The sequence below is a fragment of the Apostichopus japonicus genome, chromosome 3, assembly GCF_037975245.1.
Source record: "Apostichopus japonicus isolate 1M-3 chromosome 3, ASM3797524v1, whole genome shotgun sequence".
Lineage (NCBI taxonomy): Eukaryota > Metazoa > Echinodermata > Holothuroidea > Aspidochirotida > Stichopodidae > Apostichopus > Apostichopus japonicus.
The window spans coordinates 7575881-7594436 of NC_092563.1; the positions used below are offsets into that span (position 1 = coordinate 7575881).

The window sequence follows — 18556 nt, forward strand, 5'->3', positions numbered from 1 at the left end:
TTAAATTGACGACATATTATAAGTGGTCAATTCAACATTTTGCAGAAAATTGTTCAATTACTCAGTTGGAATGAAGTGAACAATTGAACATTTGCAGAAAAATGTTGAATTGACGTGATCTGATAATTTGTCAATTAATCATTTTGCAGAAAAATGTTCAATTGCTCAGTTAATGCAACTGAGCAATCCAACATTTTTTTCTGATTTTCGATAAGATATTTTCTTGTTATATCTAAACAATTTACTGAAAAATGTCAACTTATTGGGGCAAAGTTTTCTTATGTTGATGGCTCACTAAAGCTTCCGTAAGTTACTGTTATTTTGAAGTTTCAAACGACTGCACGTCGATCACCGTTGTATTACTCATATTTGTCACTTCCACAGTCTACCATTATTGGGACGACGGAACTATTCGGGAAGTGCGTCGTGATTGGTCTGAGGAAATATACACTTGTCTATCACTTTTCACCGAATTGATACAAACTTCCGTTGGATAACAGGCTTGATCGATATGTTAGGAGAAGACAGAAGTGTCTATATAAAGAAGGTCTTGGATAAAAATTATTCAGTCAACAATTACTCAATCTGAAGAAACTTGAAGTATTTTCGTTTTATTGAGAATTTATACACCTTCGAACATTTTACAAACAAAATGGTGGATGCAACGCATTACATTCTGTTATTGGGTTTATTTGTATTCCTTGCGGAATCCAGGTTTATTTACGAAGGATCAGGTACGTAAATAATTTCAATATTCATTTACATATATTTTGAAACGTTTGTTTTTTCTTTCATTTTGAAGTAATTATTAATTACTTTTATAGTTTAAGAGTCTGGCTTGTGAACCTTCACATGTAATTCACTTTGATGATATTTTTGTGTTAAGTTCATTTTATAAGCAACAAGTGAGTCTTTATTTTTCTCTGTCTGTCAGTGTGCCTGTCGATCTTTCTTTCTGCTTTTCAGTAATTATTTATTAACACTGTTGATCCGTATTGCATTGTTTGTATAACTAATATATAGTCATATACGTCTATGATGATGTAAAGTGCATAAGCTCGGGTATACGAATATATATATATATATATATATATATATATATATATATATATATATATATATATATATATGTATAGATATATATATATATATATGTATATATATATATATATATATATATATATATATATATATATATATATATATATATATATATGTTTGTTGTACATGTGTGCCACAAAAAGTATATCTCACTCAGGTATTCTTTACTGATTTGAAATATTTACATTGTTTTCAAGTTGGATATTAATTAGAGGGGGTAAGGGCATATATAGGGGAAGGGCGGGGAAGATGTGACCGCAACACCGCTCTTTTCTTTAGTAATCTACTGTTAAGATCCTCAACAGAGATGTTTGTCAGGTTATTTCCTACTTTTTCAGAGGAGGTGGTGCAGAATTTTCCAGCCGATTGTCCCATAAAAGTACATTAATGGCGACAATATTTAGTACATTTTCTTTTATATCTTAACACAGGTGAAATGTGTTGGCTTGAATGCGCCGACTATTTCAAACCAGTATGTGGCAGTAACGGAATGACGTACGGGAACGAGTGTCAACTCATACGAGACAGACAATGTAATGGTCTAGTTCTGAAGAAAAAATACGACGGCCCATGTTTTAGAAAAAGTAAGAAACAAAATCATTCTTCTAATTTTCTGCGTATAAATATATATATATATAAATATATATATAATTGAAATCGTAATGAGTTGGAAAATCAAGAACAGTGAAAAACTTCCAGCCTCCATCGGGGTTCGAACCCGGGCCTCCCGCTTTATATGCAGACACCCTAACCACTAGGCTATGGACGCTGATTGTATGTCCAGAGGTTCGAAACCGGTAAGGAGGATCGTAATTCCACTGTATGTTATATATTACACACACATATATATATATATATATATATATATATATATATATATATATATATATATATATATATACATATATATATATATATATACATATATATATATATACATATATATATATATATATATATATAGCACATGTGTTGACGGCCCATGTTTTAAACAAAGGAAGAAAATTAAATATGTATTTTTCTGCGTATATACACATTTTGCTAGAAAGAATAGCATATATGTGTTGAAAGAATGCATTGTATACTGTAACGTATGTTTATATTAACCAGTATATTTTTTTTCCAATGCAGGGGTTCCATCCAGCATTAAAGCTCACGTGCGTCCAAAGGCACGCGGTCTCTGTAGCCGTAACCGGTGGACTATCTGTTCAATGATGGGCGGCATTTGTGTCAAACATATCAAAGAGCAGACATTTGTGTGCCTCAGACCAAATCAGAACATGATGGTGAACATTGCGATATGAAATCGCCTTTACTGAAATGGTGCACAGAAAATTCCTCACGTGATCATTCTTAGGTGATTGTGAGTTTACAAGACCGATGTACAGTGACAATTTGATATAGCGGTGTCCAATTGAGGTACTTCAACCGCAAGTTAACCATTCTTAGGTTTTTGTGTTTTTAGAAGACATGCATATACCGGTACTTCTATGTGAAATATCGGTATATACAATCGCGATATGAAGTACCCGTGTCACCATCGCATCGTGGCTCCGGTTTAATATTCATCATTTGCTTGCATGGGCGAATTACAGAACTCCCGTCTATATAAATTACGGTGATCTTTGAGACGAGATATGAGCCTCGCCTGTCTCATATATAGGACGAATGGCAGCCCGAGATCAACAGATGAAGGAAAATAAACATATTTTAACTTTTGGCATTTACGATTGATTTTAACGGATAAACCTCTTACAGAGAACTTGTTAGAAAGTGAATCGCATATGGTTCAGTGGTAAACGTTATGCTAACTATATATACACATGTGCCTTCAGTTGAATAAACCGTTTGCTTAAACAAAATTAATGATTGATAAGATGGAGATAATAGTCACATGATTTGACGACGCAACCATGTATCCTTCTTGCTATTCAAGTAAAAACGTTTTCTATTGTTAGTTTTATTAACGCACTCACTTAATTACAGTCACTTTGTGTGTGACTGCGGTGTGTACGAGTGCGTGTGTGTGGGTAGAAGCCAGGATGGCTTGGGGCCTCGGTGGGTTGGGTCCTAGGTGGGTTGGGTGCGTCAGGGTGACGATGACTCACGAAAACGTTACGCAGAAGATTTTCGTTCTCTATATTTTAATTATACTTTCATTGAACAGATAATTGACAACTTACCATAAATTAGGTGCACAATTTAAGTTGGTCTGTAGACTAACTTTTAATATTGCTAGCCACATCCGTATTGTTTGCTTGTCGTGTACTAAGTAATGCTCCAAAAATTAATTATAAACAAACTATATCATTTCAAATTAACTGTTAATTTTTTCAAAAAGTTTTGGATAAAATATTTTTTCACATTTTTTAAAAGTACCAGTATTCTAATTCTGTATTCATTCATGCATTTTAGAGCAAAGCACGAAGAATTCGGGATCGATGAGATGTGTTTATATTTTTGTTTTATAGTCTTCTTACTAACAGTGATTAGTGTTTCACTACAAAAGAAATATAATCCTATATTTTCCCATGTACCTTGTTTTTCGTTAATATTAATGCTAATGTTCATGTCATATCATATTATTGAAGTGAGGGCGTTTCCAGTTTAAAACATTTGATTGAAAACTGATATTTTGAACAAAAAGTTAAATTCCCCCCCCCCCAAAAAAAAATAGGATTTTTTTTAATTGATTTGTTTTAATTTTCAAGAAATTGAAATTCCTTTAACACATTGAGCATTTTGGCGAAAAAAAATCAAAGCAGTATACAAACATGGGAACAACGACGAACAAAAGCTTTCGCCAAATGCACAATGTGTTAAACTATTTCAATTATTGGAAAATTTCAAAAATTGCGCTTTTTGTTCAAAATATTTTTCTTTGCCAAACTTTTCCAACTCTTGATCTTCACCATTGGCTGTCTTGTTGCATTATTCACTCAACCGACGATGTTGGGTCTTTATCTTTCCATTTTTTCTCACCCTTGTTCAGTCTCCGACGATCGTGTTGAAAATGATCCTTTTGTGGGTTTTTTTCTTTTAGTCTTCTTCTTTTATTTTTTATTTTATTTTATTTATTCGCATTTTTATCCTGGGTTGCTTATTCAGCAAAAGCTGGTTTCCAATAAGGCCCTGCTTTATACATTAAACGTTATACATAAAAAGTAAAACATAGCAATAAAAAACAATTAAATGTACAGATACAAAACAATTACAGCTGTAAAGTGGAGACAACTACAAAATAGATAAAAATGGAAACAAAACGACAGAAAAAATTTCTTCTAATTGTTCGACAGATTGTTCTGTCTTGACAGTTGCAAACGGAGGATATGGTAGTTCACATACAAATAAAGGGGAAACCCTTTCCTCTTTGACTCAAAGTGCCATTTTTGTTTTTTCGTAATCTTTGCTGGTAAGAGTTTTCTATACTAGAGCAGGCGCGTATCCAGGATTTTCTAACCCGGGGGGCGCGAATTACTATCTAAGCGGAGCGCCACCATCAGTTGGCGCGCAGCGTACAAGAAAATTTCTGGTTTTGATACCCCCCCCCCCCAGATCACCGGAAACGGCACTTCTCGGGCTTGAAATGACCAACCAGATGTACACTTTTGGCCTGAGAACCAAGTATTTCCTAATAGTTTTTTTTCCATCCATAACCTTTTTGAAGATTGTCAACCCGGCACACGTCATGTTCGACCTGATCGCATGTCCTGTGGGTCTTTGCTTTTGCAGGTGATTCTACGTCGCGGCCCACAATACCCGTCAGCCCCACTTTTCAAGGTTTTAAGCCCCAAATTTGTTCAGAATTTTAAAATTCACATTTCTCGTGAATAAACTCACTTCAAAACATACCCATAATGTTGTACAAAATTTCATCTATGGACAACCAATCTAGAAAAACTACCTTCAATCCCTAACAGACCGGTCAAAATTGCACGAGTAGAGGGAAGTGTGATGCAGAATGTTGGTCAGAAATTTTCGAAAATTCAGACACAGTTAATTTATTGGTGTACAAATATTAAACCTCTTATAACGGCTATTATAAAACTTGGTTGAAGGAAATGAAAAAATAACAGATATTTCCGAAACCAAACACTGCACACAAAGGCGTAGGAGGCGCGGCGGCAGTGGCGGAGCTAGGGGTATTGGTCAGGAGGGGCGAGAATGGTCTGTAGAGGCGCTTTCGACACTATCTAAGCGGAGCGCCACCACTGGTTGGCACGTAGCGCACAGACAAATTTTGAGTAAAGATACTCCCTAGATCGCCGGAAATGACCCTTTCAGGGCCTGGCTAATTTGCGGATAAACGAAGAATAGGGTGTCATCGCCAAATTACACCAACAAACTGTGACAAATGTCAATAAGTAGATGAGAGCGCAATAAAAAAGTCAATAATCTAGAATAAGTAAAAAGTGGTAAAGAGCTGAAAAAGGCGCCAGCAGTCCATTTGAGTCCGTCAGGGGGCGCATCCGCCCCCTGACCGTATGGACGCTCCGCCACTGCGCGGCGGGGGTGCAGCCCCTATAATTCGCCATTACTAATGTAAAAGAAACTTTTGACATAATTGGACCTCCATGCTTTTTATACATCTACATGAGACATGTCGTTGTTCACATTGCATCCCGCGGTATACTGCGCAATTTGAACAGACCGTACGGTACATGATGGCATGCGATGTAATAACCGATGCTTGCTTATATGATATTGACATTGACACGTTGAACGCGCGCTTGGCGCGCGAAAACTTTTGGTTATTTTTTCAGGCAAGTCGGACAGTTTTGAGGCTTTTCATCCTGGAACGCCATTTTCATACTCACTGATATGATGTGATATCTGCTGTTTGCGTTACAAATTCGAACAGGCGCGTAGCGAGGAATTTGCCAAGGGAGGGGCGAAGCCTGTAGGCAAATTATCTAAGCGTAGCGCCACCATAGGTTGGCGCGAAGCGTACAAGAAAATTTTGGCCGAAAATGCCTCCCAGATCGCTAGAAATGGCACTACCCAGGACCATTTGTTAGCGCGAAGCGTACAAGCAAATTTTGGCCTTTAAGCACTTTCTATTTTGAAATTACTTAGCGATATCATTTAAAAAAATGCTGAATGGGGGGGGGGGGCGGTCGCCCCCATCCCAAAATGCGTCATGTTCCCCGACGACACGGTCGAGTTCGAGACCAGCCACAGTTGGTTTCATAGCACAATTGTACACACGCGTTATGATAAACCATATATAGTATATATATAGATCATTAGTGAGAGAGGAAAATAGAACCGTCAAAAAAATGGAGTTGTCGGTGTAAGGGGTAGGGTGAGGCACACTTTTACGAAATCATTGATCCGTCACTGGCTACCCTTCAGCGCTGTAATGATGTAACTGTTCCTCTTTCCCTTCCCGGTGTCTTCGCGTTTTTCTTTTACTCCCTCCTTTTCTCCTTCTTCTCTCTTTCTTCTTTTTCTTTTCCCTCCCTTCCTCTCCTCCTCCTCTTTTTCCCCTCTTTTTTCCTTTTTTCTTCTCTTTTTTTTTCTCCTCTTTTTCTTACCCGGGGGGCGCGCGCCCCCAACGCCCCCCCTGGATACGCACCTGTAGAGGGTATTTGACCATGTAAGTTGGATCCACTTCGGGTGTTTTTTTTTTTCGCCAAGATACTTTCCAGCCAATTTAACTTGCAATTGAAATCTTTGAGTTCTTCACAGGCTAATAATTTCCAACACGTTTTACAATGCAAATTTCCGTTATTGTTATCGTCCAGCTCGCCGTGATCCACCTTTTCGTCATCGCTACTCTCCTCATCAAATGTTTGATCTGGCCAACAATGTGAAATGAATTCTTCATACTTTTCAAAACTTTTGTCTAAGTTGGTAATCCATCTCGTATTCTTCTTCATCGACTAACGAAATGTCGTCCAGATCCATACTATAGCGGAAGCGATTAGTTCATCTCGCGTAAGCAACCAACTTCAGAAAGTGACACGCGCACATTGCCACAATCTTCATCAAACATCGGAAAATTTCAAAAATTCCATTCTTTTTAAAAACTTCAATTTTTATGAAAATTTCAAACTTGAAATTCATTTCGCACAATTGTGCATATGGCGAAAGCAAACCAACATATAAGCTTTCGCCATTTACATTAAACATAATTGTGTTAAAAAAACACGAAAATCAATTTAAAAAAAATTATATATTTTTTCATTAAAATGTTTTATACCTACTGAAATAATAGTTTGAAGACCAAGTTTTTCAAAGGCAGCTTTGGAAAATTTGAATTTATTTCAAAAAGGTTGGGGAACATTGGTACAAGGACCAACATTCAGTCCTCTCTGTTATTTTTTTGTATTTTGAACAATCTGCAGTGCGAATAAAACAAACAAACATAAGATTTCGTCATATATGCACAATTGTGTAAAATGAATCATCGTCATCCTCTTTGATGTCGTCATCATTATTATCAACATCATCAATTGGTACACAATACACATCATTCTAGTAGGCCTATTTGATGTTGCGAATTTGATCATTTGTCGTGCCATATGCAATTCTTGTTTGTCAAATACACTAAGGAAATGTTTCTGTCGATAACAACAAAGACATCTTTATACATGTTACTGTAACGTTGGCAGTGGTAACTTGGAACATTAAAAATAGTTATTGAATGTTCCCGCACAGCACTGCACACACTACAGTTCCAGATCGTCAGTGACAATTGATAAAGTGACACAAATATTTTTATTTTTATCACTAATAAGTTGGTCAGAGTAACAACTATGGTAAGTTATGCCCTAATCATGTTGGACATAAATATCGAACCGTCATTGAAGAAAACGGCAGAGCCTTCGCAACTCGCCAACTAACGACACCTAGCCTAGGCCTACACTTGTGACTGAGGGCTTACTACTGCAATACTAGTAGTATTACTTTAGCCTAATGGGTCTATTACTAGTACTAGTACCAGTATGATGGTATATACGGTAAACTCGCGATGTCAGACTGAGAATAAATATTCCATCATATGTCCTTGTTCCGCTGGCAAGTTTGGCCGTTTCCGATTTGGCTTTTGAGATAAAGATTGCGTTTGAAAGAGTGGTTACAATTTGACGTACGAATACGGCGGCCACAGTACTGTCTAGTATCACTATCAGTATCACTGCGGCTACATAATGCTATGTATAACACACTACACGAAATAAGGTGACCACCATTCTAGTACTAGTAGTAGTAGCACAAGTTGGCTAGACTAGAGCCATAGAAATTGACGTTTTCTAGGGTTAAGTTACATTTACCCTGCTATGCCAACTAAACCTAATGGTTAGACAGATTTTTTTTTCTAATTCTAAAATGTTGAAATTGGAAGCCACCCGATGTGCAAGTTGTAATCCATACGCCATAAGCCCTTGCGGGCTTCTCCCACTTTTGTGGTCGCTTAAGCTTCGTAAACATTACTGCAGATTATTATTATTATTATTATCACAGCTATTCTGTAAAGTTCCACACTGAGATATTAATGGCATAGTACTGCCGGCAAGCTACAGCTATGCTGGTTTCTAGATTTCTCAAGTTATTTTTTAACATGTATTTCTTTGACTGTATTCCAATTTTTGGTTTGTTATTATCTTGTCCCACAGTGTTTACCAACGTGAAGATATTTAAAATGCGAACAGACATTCATATCTTAACCTCAATGTCACTCCATCTCTGCCAATGATGGCCGACTACCAGGGCTGTTTAGAACGTCTGCAGATATACTCAAAAAGCATCCTTGTAGGACTAGTTATTCTGTTGACCTTGCTGACTGAAAAAACATTGTCAGAGAATAACACAGGCAGTGTCAATGAAGGTATGCATAGACTTGAAAGTGGCTTTCTTAGTTTATTTTGTGTTTTATATTATAGGTAATTTACACCTTAAAGCAGGGGTACGTTCCCTAACTGGGGTGCATCACAGGGGTCATGAGACGTGTTGGAAATTACTGAACTGAATTATGAAATATTTGTTCATCTCTTATTTTTTTTCATACAATATTACACTATAAACTTTATCTTTTACGAAGCACTGTTATGCGTATTATAGTATAATAATGACTCAGATCGAAAAGTTGGGGGTTCATGGACAACTCTGACATCCACAGGGGTTTGTGGGGGGGATAAAGTTAGGAAACCCTGCCTTAAAGGCTATCAGTATTAGCTGTCTTTTTATTTTGTGTTTTTTGTATTCTAAGTACTTCACATCTTAGAGGCGATCAGTATTGGCTTTGATGAACTTGGTAGTTAGATAGGTCTGCATTTGTACAAGAAACTTGCTGATCACTTGAAGTCAGTGATAGTCAACAAACGAAAACTCTTGTATGAATTAGTATTGCTGTTTTAATAATATTCTCGTATAAAATGTCGCAAGGAATTGTTGTAGAAGACCAACTGTTTTTTTCATGGTACCATCTGTGTTTGTTTGTAAGATCTTCCCTTCCACTCAGAAAAGGTTGCATTCCTGCCACCTGCTATGAAAACATGCGTTTAAGACCAGGCTTTGAACGTACAAAGTCTGTATACATACACTGACCCATCTGGCATATTCAATCAATCAATCAATAGACATTTAAATAGCGCCAAAATCAACAGAAATTGTTCAAAGGCGCTAATACCATAGTGGTACAACTTAGCCTTGGTCGTTGGTAACTTGTTACACCTACACACCAAAGTGTGCGCAATTGAATCAATCTCTCCTGGGACACCACATTGTACCACAACCATGTGTCCCCCGGGGGACTTCCCGTAGGGTGCAGCCACAAACCGGCGCACGCAACTATATTAACAAGTTACCTCGCAAGTCCCCATTTATACACCTCGGTGAAGAGAGGCAATGGAGATAAAGTGCCTTGCCCAAGGACACAACGCAAATACTCAATGATCTGGCCAGGGCTCGAACCTGTAGTCCTTAGATCACCAGTCCACTGCCTTAACCACTTGACCACAACGCCCCCTTGTTTACAGTAATGCTGCGATGGTAGCATCATAGTGGTACCTACTGTAAGATGTAGCAAAAAATGCAAAATTTTCTGTATAACTTAAGGCACAGTTTATACCAAAAACACAAAATTTTCATTGTGTCTGTGAGATATTGTTGCCATAGAGTACAACAGCAGCCAACCATTCAACCTTCCAGTTTAAAATTACTGTTCACTGGATGTCCTTAATAAATGCTACAGATGCTGCGACTTTCTTCCCCATTATGTATTCCTTTTTAGGAAATTTATGTCAAGCTTCCATTACAACCTTTGGCGAAGAGAAACGAGGTATGATACACGTTTCGTGTGCCAGTAGAAATAGAACTGAGCAGAAACGCCAAACGAATTGCAATCAATTTGGCAAATGTGACAGTTAGAACAATAACCAAAGTCCAAAAACCATTGACTATTCCACCAGACAGAGTACTTAGTCCTATAACTGTGGAAGACTGACTGTATGGTACACAGTATATACTTAAAAGTTGACACCTTTAATGTGTATTCTATTTTAAGCAACTTACCCAATCTTAAAAGGTTAACTGTTAGTTAAAAACATAAGATGCTGTGATATCTATTTAGTTTGAATGCAAATTATCTCTTGTACCATTCTTCCTAGTATTTGTGATGATTGGTGGAACACCTTCGTCCCGCAGTGGAATAGTTGATCTTTCGTTCGACGGCGACACATGGTTCAACGTTAATCCGGATTATGAAGAATGGGATGTCGGCAGGGTGGTGTGCAGACATAGAGGGTTTGGACCGCCGTCGTATGCCTCTTCTTGGTACACGAGTAATAAAGAACAACACGTCATAACTTCTTGCTATGGGTTTGAAAAAAGTCTATCAGAGTGTCAGTTTGGTACAAATCTTTCATCTGAAGCTTCTTCAATGGGCCTTAGAATTACCTGTTTACCAGCTGTGAGTACAGGTAAGTCGTTATTGAATTTATTGTTTTATTTCTGAGTGACAGCCGAGAGTGTTGGGAGTTGCTATTTGATGCTGCAATGCCACAACTATAAGATTTCATAAATTGTATTAACTACAGTAGTCAAGTTTGATTTCAAGTATATAATGAAATAAAGATATTTAAGAATGATATTTTGAAAGTTTATTAGTTTGCTTGGTGCATGTGTGTACTGCTAATATGATAAAGTGTGTGGTTGATGTAATGCTGAAAATTGAATCACATCAAGAAATCTTTCATCTAGATTTCATTTGGTGCAAAAGTCGGTAAGTGTGATCATTAAACTTTGATCAAGTTTGTACCATCTGCACAAAGGTTGCTTTAAAGGGAGTGAAGACTCGCGCACAAAGAAACGTCTGATGCCGGTAATCTGACCTACTTTCAGGTGTAACAGAAGTGTTAGGCACCACCATCAATCCCAGAAAATACACACACAGCTTGCTAACGTCGGTGATTAGACACTAGTGTACAGTCAGTACATGCAGCTATGGTCAATACCCACAACACAGTGTACATAGCAGTGAGGGACATATCAGCAGGGAGTTGTTATGGAACTCCCTGATCTCAGGTCCAGATAAAAGATAACAAGGTATCACGTTTCATTACTGTAGAGACAAGAAGAAAACCTCACAAGTTGCAAGCAAAGGAAAGTTAACTTTTTTCAGAGGGTGGCGTGCGGTTTGGGGCGAGTCTTCAATGCCTTTAAGTATCTTTGACATTAAGCAACTGAGAACCTTTCTGAGAAGCATTTCTTAAGGAATGCTGTTCTCAGTTGCATTTTTGTAACTTGGAATTGTTTTTGTCATCTTCACCCTGGAATAGGGGTACAATTGGTGTTGAAGAAGGTATTAACTATTAAGTCCCCATTATATGTCAAGGCTTGTCCCTGTCTGAATCTGTGATGAGTGTATGCAGCAAGGTATGGCAATGGCAACTTGATGTAGCGATGTTTGGGACAAGGTTGGGTGCGGACAGGGGGAGTAGGAATGATGGAAGGCAGTTTGTGAGGCAGATTTTACAATTATCTCATAAACAGAGACTAAATATTAACCAATTCTTATCTTTAGTCCATGTGTTGCTTACCAAGAAAGATGTTACAACGATTATCATGTAATTTGGAGTTGATCTCAACTTTGACAGAAATGCATGCAAATCCCATAAAATTTATGCTGCATCAAGGTAGCACATCAAATTCATAGTGATATGTAACATGTATGCACTTACAAGGGAATGCCCATTAATTTTATTTTGTCATTGGCTACATCAAATGAAATCTTTAAACAGCAGCATCTCTGAGAACAATCTCTCTTAATTTTCTAAGAATTCAATTCTTCCATGTATATTATAAAGGAGAGTCTTATTAATAACACTATTTGGCTTGCAAGAACTCACTGAGCTAATTTCAAATTTTCTGGAACTTTGTGAAAGTTACTCCTTGCATAAATGGATGAATGTAACACCTTCGTTTGTACGTGTATCGATGGTCTATGTTGAACGATCTTGTGAATGAGTGATTCCTCTGCATTAAAACTTGAAAAAATATTTTGCTTTTCCAGAATTTGATATCGCTTTGGCCAAGATGTATACATTCATGGAAAATGGCAATGTGTTGACCTTTGTAGACGGACGTTGGGGGCCTATTTGCTCTCCACGATATCCCGGTGAAAATATCTGTAGAACGATCTGCAGACAGCTTGGCTACAGCAGCTGTGACTCATATCCAGTATTGACTGGTGTCAGTGGCAAAGTGAAAGATCTACCAGTCCTTGGTAGACTAGAATGTGGGTACAATGCTGTAAGTCTAAAGGATTGTAGGTATCAACGGTTGCAGAATCAAAGCTGTCAGTACCCTGAAGATGAGATTCTGGAAATATCCTGTTCAACGTATCATGACATCGATTACGAGCAGTACCCTACAGCAGGTGAGTTTGCAGTATGCAGTATGAGATCTCGTAAAGCAACTCTGTTTAATTAACGAAGGGTTAACATTCTGTTATTTCACACACTCCTACTGAATATTGCCCCAGAAAATAACTGTGGAAATGCTTAACAGGTTTAACCGGTTAAAGAAGAAAGTGATTAAAGGCATTGAAGACTCGCCCAAACCTTGTGCCGCGCTCTGTAAAAGTTAACTTTCCGTTGCTAGCAAGTGAAGTTTTCTTCTTGTCGCTACAAAATGCACACAGTAATGAAACGTGATACCTTGTTATCTTTAGCTGGACCTGAGATGTCCATCGCTGCTATGTACACTGTGTTGTGGGTATTGACAGTAGCTGTGTGTATTGACTGAAAACTAGTGTCTAATTACCAAAGGTAGCAAGCTGTGTGTATATTTTCTGGGATCGATGGTGGTGTCTAACACTTCTGTTACACCTCATTCGAAATTAGGTCAGATTACCGGCATCAGACGTTTCTTTGTGCGCGAGTCTTCACAACCCTTTAAGATTTAACAAAATGCTTACTTGCAGGGGTAGGCTTGGTCTAGTTATGTGTAGGCAAATGCCAGGTTGCCTTTCGTGTGGTACTTATCTGCATGGTCAGGGATTTCCATTGAAGCTTGTTTCCATACTGAAGGCTAGAGGAGTCTGTCTATGTTGTCTTGATAGTACATCCCTTTACTATGAGGGTGTGTTTATGTGACATGGCTGTAAACACACAATATCTCAAAAGGTACTGTACACCGGAGTGATTGAGCTTCATACTTTGATTTGTACACTGCCCTGTTTTGTAGCAATTGATAGCCATAGGCTTTGGTGGAGGTCAAAGGTCATATTTTTTCAACTGAGGCTAGAATCTCAAAATCCTGTAAACATCAAAGAAGGGTTGGTTTGTTAAAAAATCCTGCTCATTGCCCCTTTTGGTTTAATACAAGAAACGGATTGTTGTAAGGAGGAGGGCAGGGGTCACGTGAGGTCAAATAGGGGTCTGTAATTCTTGTCTTAAACAGGATATATCTGCAGTAGGCTAGCTTAGTTGGAAGTGCTTGCTTTGTATGGTGAAATCAACTGTGTAAGTAGAAGGAATGTTCACAAAGGAAGAAAAAAACAAAACAAGGAATCATCCATGAATAGATTAAAATTTGTGTTACTATAGGTTGCTATCTACCCTTCTAATTCATCTGTCTTACAGCAGGTATGTTTTCATGTGTCACTTAAAATATTTGTGTCATCATGTTCTTCATTACCTAAGGTTTTACTTTTCATATTTAAATGAGCTATAAATGAATACAAAGTCTAATTTATCAGGAGATGTGTAGATTCTACCTTTGCTCTTGTCATGAAACGGCACCAACATTTTGCCAGTTATTCTGATGAGGATGACCTTCTTCATGATACAGTAGTGCCAGTTAGGCATGATATGGTTTTACCACATACTCCTCCATTGAAGTACTACTGTATACTGCATGTGTCCAATACACCTACAATATGTATGTAAGTACCACAGACAGCACCATCCAAGTATGGTGCTAATATACCACATTGCTGCACCATCCATCCCTTGTATCACATACTATGCCATCCTACTATAGATGATGCTGATATGCCAAATACTGCACAAACTTCACAAGTATAGTATAGTAGTATTACCATAGTTGCACAATGTAATTACAATATTTGGTATGCTACCTGTTACTTCATCATCCAAACTATGGTATGCAAAATTCTACATAATGCATCATCCAACCCTTGAGTTCATTATTACCACAACTTTGCCCTGGTCGACCACGATATAGTGACTTAGCACATCCAAAGTGTGGATATATGCCAATCACTTGGTAGCTCCATCAGTAAATGGAACATCTCTCGCAACTTGAGTCTCTTAAACTATCGTTTCGTCACTCTTTCACATGTATGTATGTTTTTGCCACGCAGATAAACCACTGCCCCAACCGCCGCATCCCAACTATGAGCTAGTCGGTAATGGCCAAGTCATGGCCGTCATCGCGTTTGTGGTCACCGCTTTTCTCTGCGTGATGTTCTACCTCTGCCGTAAAAACAACGCCGAGACCGTAACTACGGCAACAGGTCACACCCGTCAACATTTTGGTGAAGCAGCCTCGTCGGTTTCTCTTCTCCATCCTCCCTGCCATTCAAACGTTACGTCCAATTCAAGCGCCAGGTCCAACGACGAGATATGTCTTTTCCCTGTCCACGGTTACCCGATGCATCAGGGCAGCTCACTCAGCTATCCCACAATGCCTCCACCGGCGTACAGAAGTAGCGAACAGATCGGAACCGCTCCTACCGAGGAAACCCCATCTCTCTCAGATCCGGAGTTACCGACCTACGAAGAAGCCGTCGCAAATAAAATCGACGATTACACATAGCTGATGATGGAAAGGGGCGCCTAATAATGGAAAAGACATTTAGCTATCATTTTAACTTTGAGAAAAGTCATCTTTTAAGAAGTTTGATAAAAATCGGTCCAAAAATAGTTAACTTTTTCAAAATTTTGTGCAATAGACAAGTTAGGCTTTTTACTTATCAAGTGTGACACATGAAGCATATAGTGTAGCTCTGTTCATTAAATCAGCTGAAAGCCATTGCTTGCAGAGTGTTCTATCCATCTTTAGAGAAGTAGATGATTTTGTATTAATATATGTATGCACGAAGAATTTTTGCATGTCTGTCGTAGAAAGTTCAAGTTAATACGAAAAAGGAAAAGAAAATGTGTAAATATGTATAAACATGAAATGTCATGTCCAGTATTCTTTAAAAGTGATTTTCTCACCACTTAAGATGACAGACTACTGAATGTATGTCAATTTAATCAGTATTTTGATTGAAGGAACAGATGGATTTGAGGTTTGCTTGAGATGAGAAATGACATTTGTGTTGCCATCTATATCTTAAGTCAGAAGAGGTTTTCTTTCCTCCTCCTCCTCCCAAACTTTATCTTTCCTTACAATCTAATAGTGAAAGACATGTTTTATCTCAGGGAAGTTTGTGATAGAACATGAAAGTATTCTGCCATTATGTCTGTGTTTGTTGTCTTCACTGCTATTTAGTATATAGTTCTCAAACCAAACCATTTTTTGTGGTATAAAAGATGACTTTAGGCAGAATTCCAGTGTTGAAATCTCACAGTCCAAGAGAAAAATAAAAAAATTAGTGATAGTGATGTTTCTATAGTTATTCTGGATTTTAAAATATTAACCTTTAATACATGTTAAATATCTGGAGTGCTGCTTATAGGCTACATTCATGATGTTGTCTACTTTACAGTACAGGCGATAATGTTAATGGTAATCCAAGGAATTATAAATTCTAATAACTCAACCAGAAAACGTTTCCTTTTAACTTCATATAAAACCACAGAGCAGCCTTGCGTGACATCCAACACCCCCGTTCTTGAAAAAGCTTGTAAAAAATTATAAACATGTGATAAGAGGCCAAAGAAGCGTCAGTTTGCCTGTTGAGTTTTGTGTTGCAGCCAAGGAACTGACCCAATAGCCTGTGTACTAGACTATATAGTCCAGTCACTTTTATTGATTAACTTTAGGTTTTTAAAGGGTCATATCTCAAAAATTTAAAGTGTTAAAGAGCTACAACCTGAAATAAGAGCAGTCTTGTTCAGCGGCCTATAGTAGTAGTAGTAGTAGTAAGTTGAGTCTCGTCTATCCGACATGCTCAGTGATTAACCTCCGCCACGTATCACGATCTTGCGCAAGGTTTATTGCTTCCTCGAAATTGTTAACGTTATTACGTCCTTAAATTGCGGCTTTTTTTTTCCAAGCAAGGTAGTCACGGGCCTTCCATGTTTCAATGCTTCTCTTAAAGCAACCTTTGCTGGAGCGTCCTCCTGGAGTTTTGCTACATGACCGAAAAGTCTCAACCTTCTATGTGCGACTATAGATGACCAAGGTGTTTGGTTGGTTTCATTGTAGAGCTAATCGTTTGATAACCAATTGTTATTGGTCCATCTAGTGTTGAGAATATTACGAAGTAGTCTCCTTTGAAAAGTGTCAATTTTGCGATCAAGATCCTTCGTTGTGCCCCACAGTTCGCAATATTGTACAAAATGCTCTTTTAATAAAGCCTCTAAAATCCTAAGCTTAATTTTTCGGCTTATGTTTTTGCTTTGAAAATACTTGACAGTGTGTTGAAAGCACCGTTGGTTTTACCAGCGGCTTATGACATATCAAAATTAATATTGTGCCTAAAAGATCATCATTTAAATGTAGAAATTGTTTTAAACAGTTTGTTAAATCTTGAGGTTTGGAATCCATTTTGGGGCTGTTCATCTCTTGATGCGATTTAAGGTAAAATTGAGTGAATCCTTCATTTTGCTCTCAAAGTTCAAATGAAAGTTCAAATGGTTCTGGTGGCAATGAAAGTCAAGTAATTATTGAGAAACTTCCACCATAGCAGTTTTTCTCCTGAATTTGAATCATGCAGGAGATATCTGTGAAAGTTTCTAATAATGCTTTAGAGAACAACTGAAATTTGGAACATGTTGATTACCATATTATTGTGTCTAAAAAATGTATCATGTTAAGTGTCAGAAGATTACCTAAATCTCTAGAATTTATTTGATATATGGGGTTCATAAATGTGCTTTTGTTTTTGTGATGCATTGTTCTTCTACATCTTTGGTATCATGAATCTCCTTTTGTAGTTTGTCTAAATATATACTTAACAAACTTAACCTTAAATGGGGATTTTGTGTTTCTGAATGACAACTCAAGACAGTGCATGTACCTCATTGAGGGCACTGTTCTACAACAGCATTATATTACAGAGGGCATTATCATAAGGTATCATAAGGTCCCCAGCTCGAGTAACTCCAAGATTAATGTATGTCGTCCAGTTACAGAGTTGTTGACAATTCATACTCATGGACATTAAATATGAATCTAAGAGACTGACTTTGGTCAGCTTTGGGCTTTGATAAGCCAATGAGGCTTCTTCACAAATTCCTGCTTGCAGGAGGATCTAAAATACATACATACATACATACATACATGATCAACTCTGGCAGTTTGAGTTTATTATCTTGATGTTCTGTACTTCATTCATCTATCATACAACACATTTGTTTTCACTTAATAATCAAACTAGTGGTTATTATTTCTTTGGAGTATATGATTTTTTTGTCTTTGGGGTAAAGTCATCTTCTTATGTCTGCAGTATGCATGAACGCTTTTTAAACTTAACCTGAAAACTAAGGGGCTATTATTTTCACAGTCACATGTTTTTATTGTGTCTTTATATTTGTCTGGTTCAACATATTTTTCGAAGTGGAGAAAAGTAAAAATATTTCAATACAATTTTATACATTTTGGTTCTTGCCATAATTAAAGGGTTATCCATTCTGCCATTAATTTGTTCAGATTTCAGGTTTTGACAAAGATTAAAACAGTAAAATAAAAATAAAAACATGTTTCGTACTTTCTATTGACTCATTTACAAATTTGTTATTTCGAATGTTTGAAATGGAATTTGGGCTCAAACGGCGACCCATGCATTCATATGACGAACACAGCGCAGGATGAT

The 18556-nt window shown here is 37.5% G+C and overlaps 2 protein-coding genes across 2 annotated transcripts; both read left to right on the forward strand.

Moving 5' to 3' along the window:
* Window positions 1-555: 555 nt before the first annotated feature.
* Window positions 556-3633, forward strand: LOC139961841 (ovomucoid-like). The gene is made up of 3 exons (XM_071961416.1): window positions 556-734; window positions 1533-1685; window positions 2233-3633. The coding sequence occupies exons 1-3, from the start codon at window positions 653-655 to the stop codon at window positions 2403-2405; spliced, it is 408 nt and encodes a 135-aa protein (XP_071817517.1). The 5' UTR covers window positions 556-652; the 3' UTR covers window positions 2406-3633.
* Window positions 3634-7567: 3934 nt separating this feature from the next.
* Window positions 7568-18439, forward strand: LOC139961852 (uncharacterized). Its single transcript, XM_071961439.1, has 5 exons — window positions 7568-7865; window positions 8721-8932; window positions 10713-11024; window positions 12617-12982; window positions 14933-18439. Exons 2-5 carry the CDS (start codon window positions 8797-8799, stop codon window positions 15385-15387), a joined length of 1269 nt encoding a protein of 422 aa, XP_071817540.1. The 5' UTR covers window positions 7568-7865; window positions 8721-8796; the 3' UTR covers window positions 15388-18439.
* Window positions 18440-18556: the final 117 nt, after the last annotated feature.

Excerpts from the sequence above, each read along its gene's own strand:
- LOC139961841 (XM_071961416.1), top strand. The coding sequence starts at position 653 with ATGGTGGATGCAACGCATTACATTCTGTTATTGGGTTTATTTGTATTC. Across the intron at positions 735-1,532 it reads GTTTATTTACGAAGGATCAG|GTGAAATGTGTTGGCTTGAA; the intron begins GTACGTAAATAA and ends ATCTTAACACAG. Across the intron at positions 1,686-2,232 it reads CGGCCCATGTTTTAGAAAAA|GGGTTCCATCCAGCATTAAA; the intron begins GTAAGAAACAAA and ends TTTCCAATGCAG.
- LOC139961852 (XM_071961439.1), top strand. The coding sequence starts at position 8,797 with ATGATGGCCGACTACCAGGGCTGTTTAGAACGTCTGCAGATATACTCA. Across the intron at positions 8,933-10,712 it reads CACAGGCAGTGTCAATGAAG|TATTTGTGATGATTGGTGGA; the intron begins GTATGCATAGAC and ends CATTCTTCCTAG. Across the intron at positions 12,983-14,932 it reads CGAGCAGTACCCTACAGCAG|ATAAACCACTGCCCCAACCG; the intron begins GTGAGTTTGCAG and ends TTTGCCACGCAG.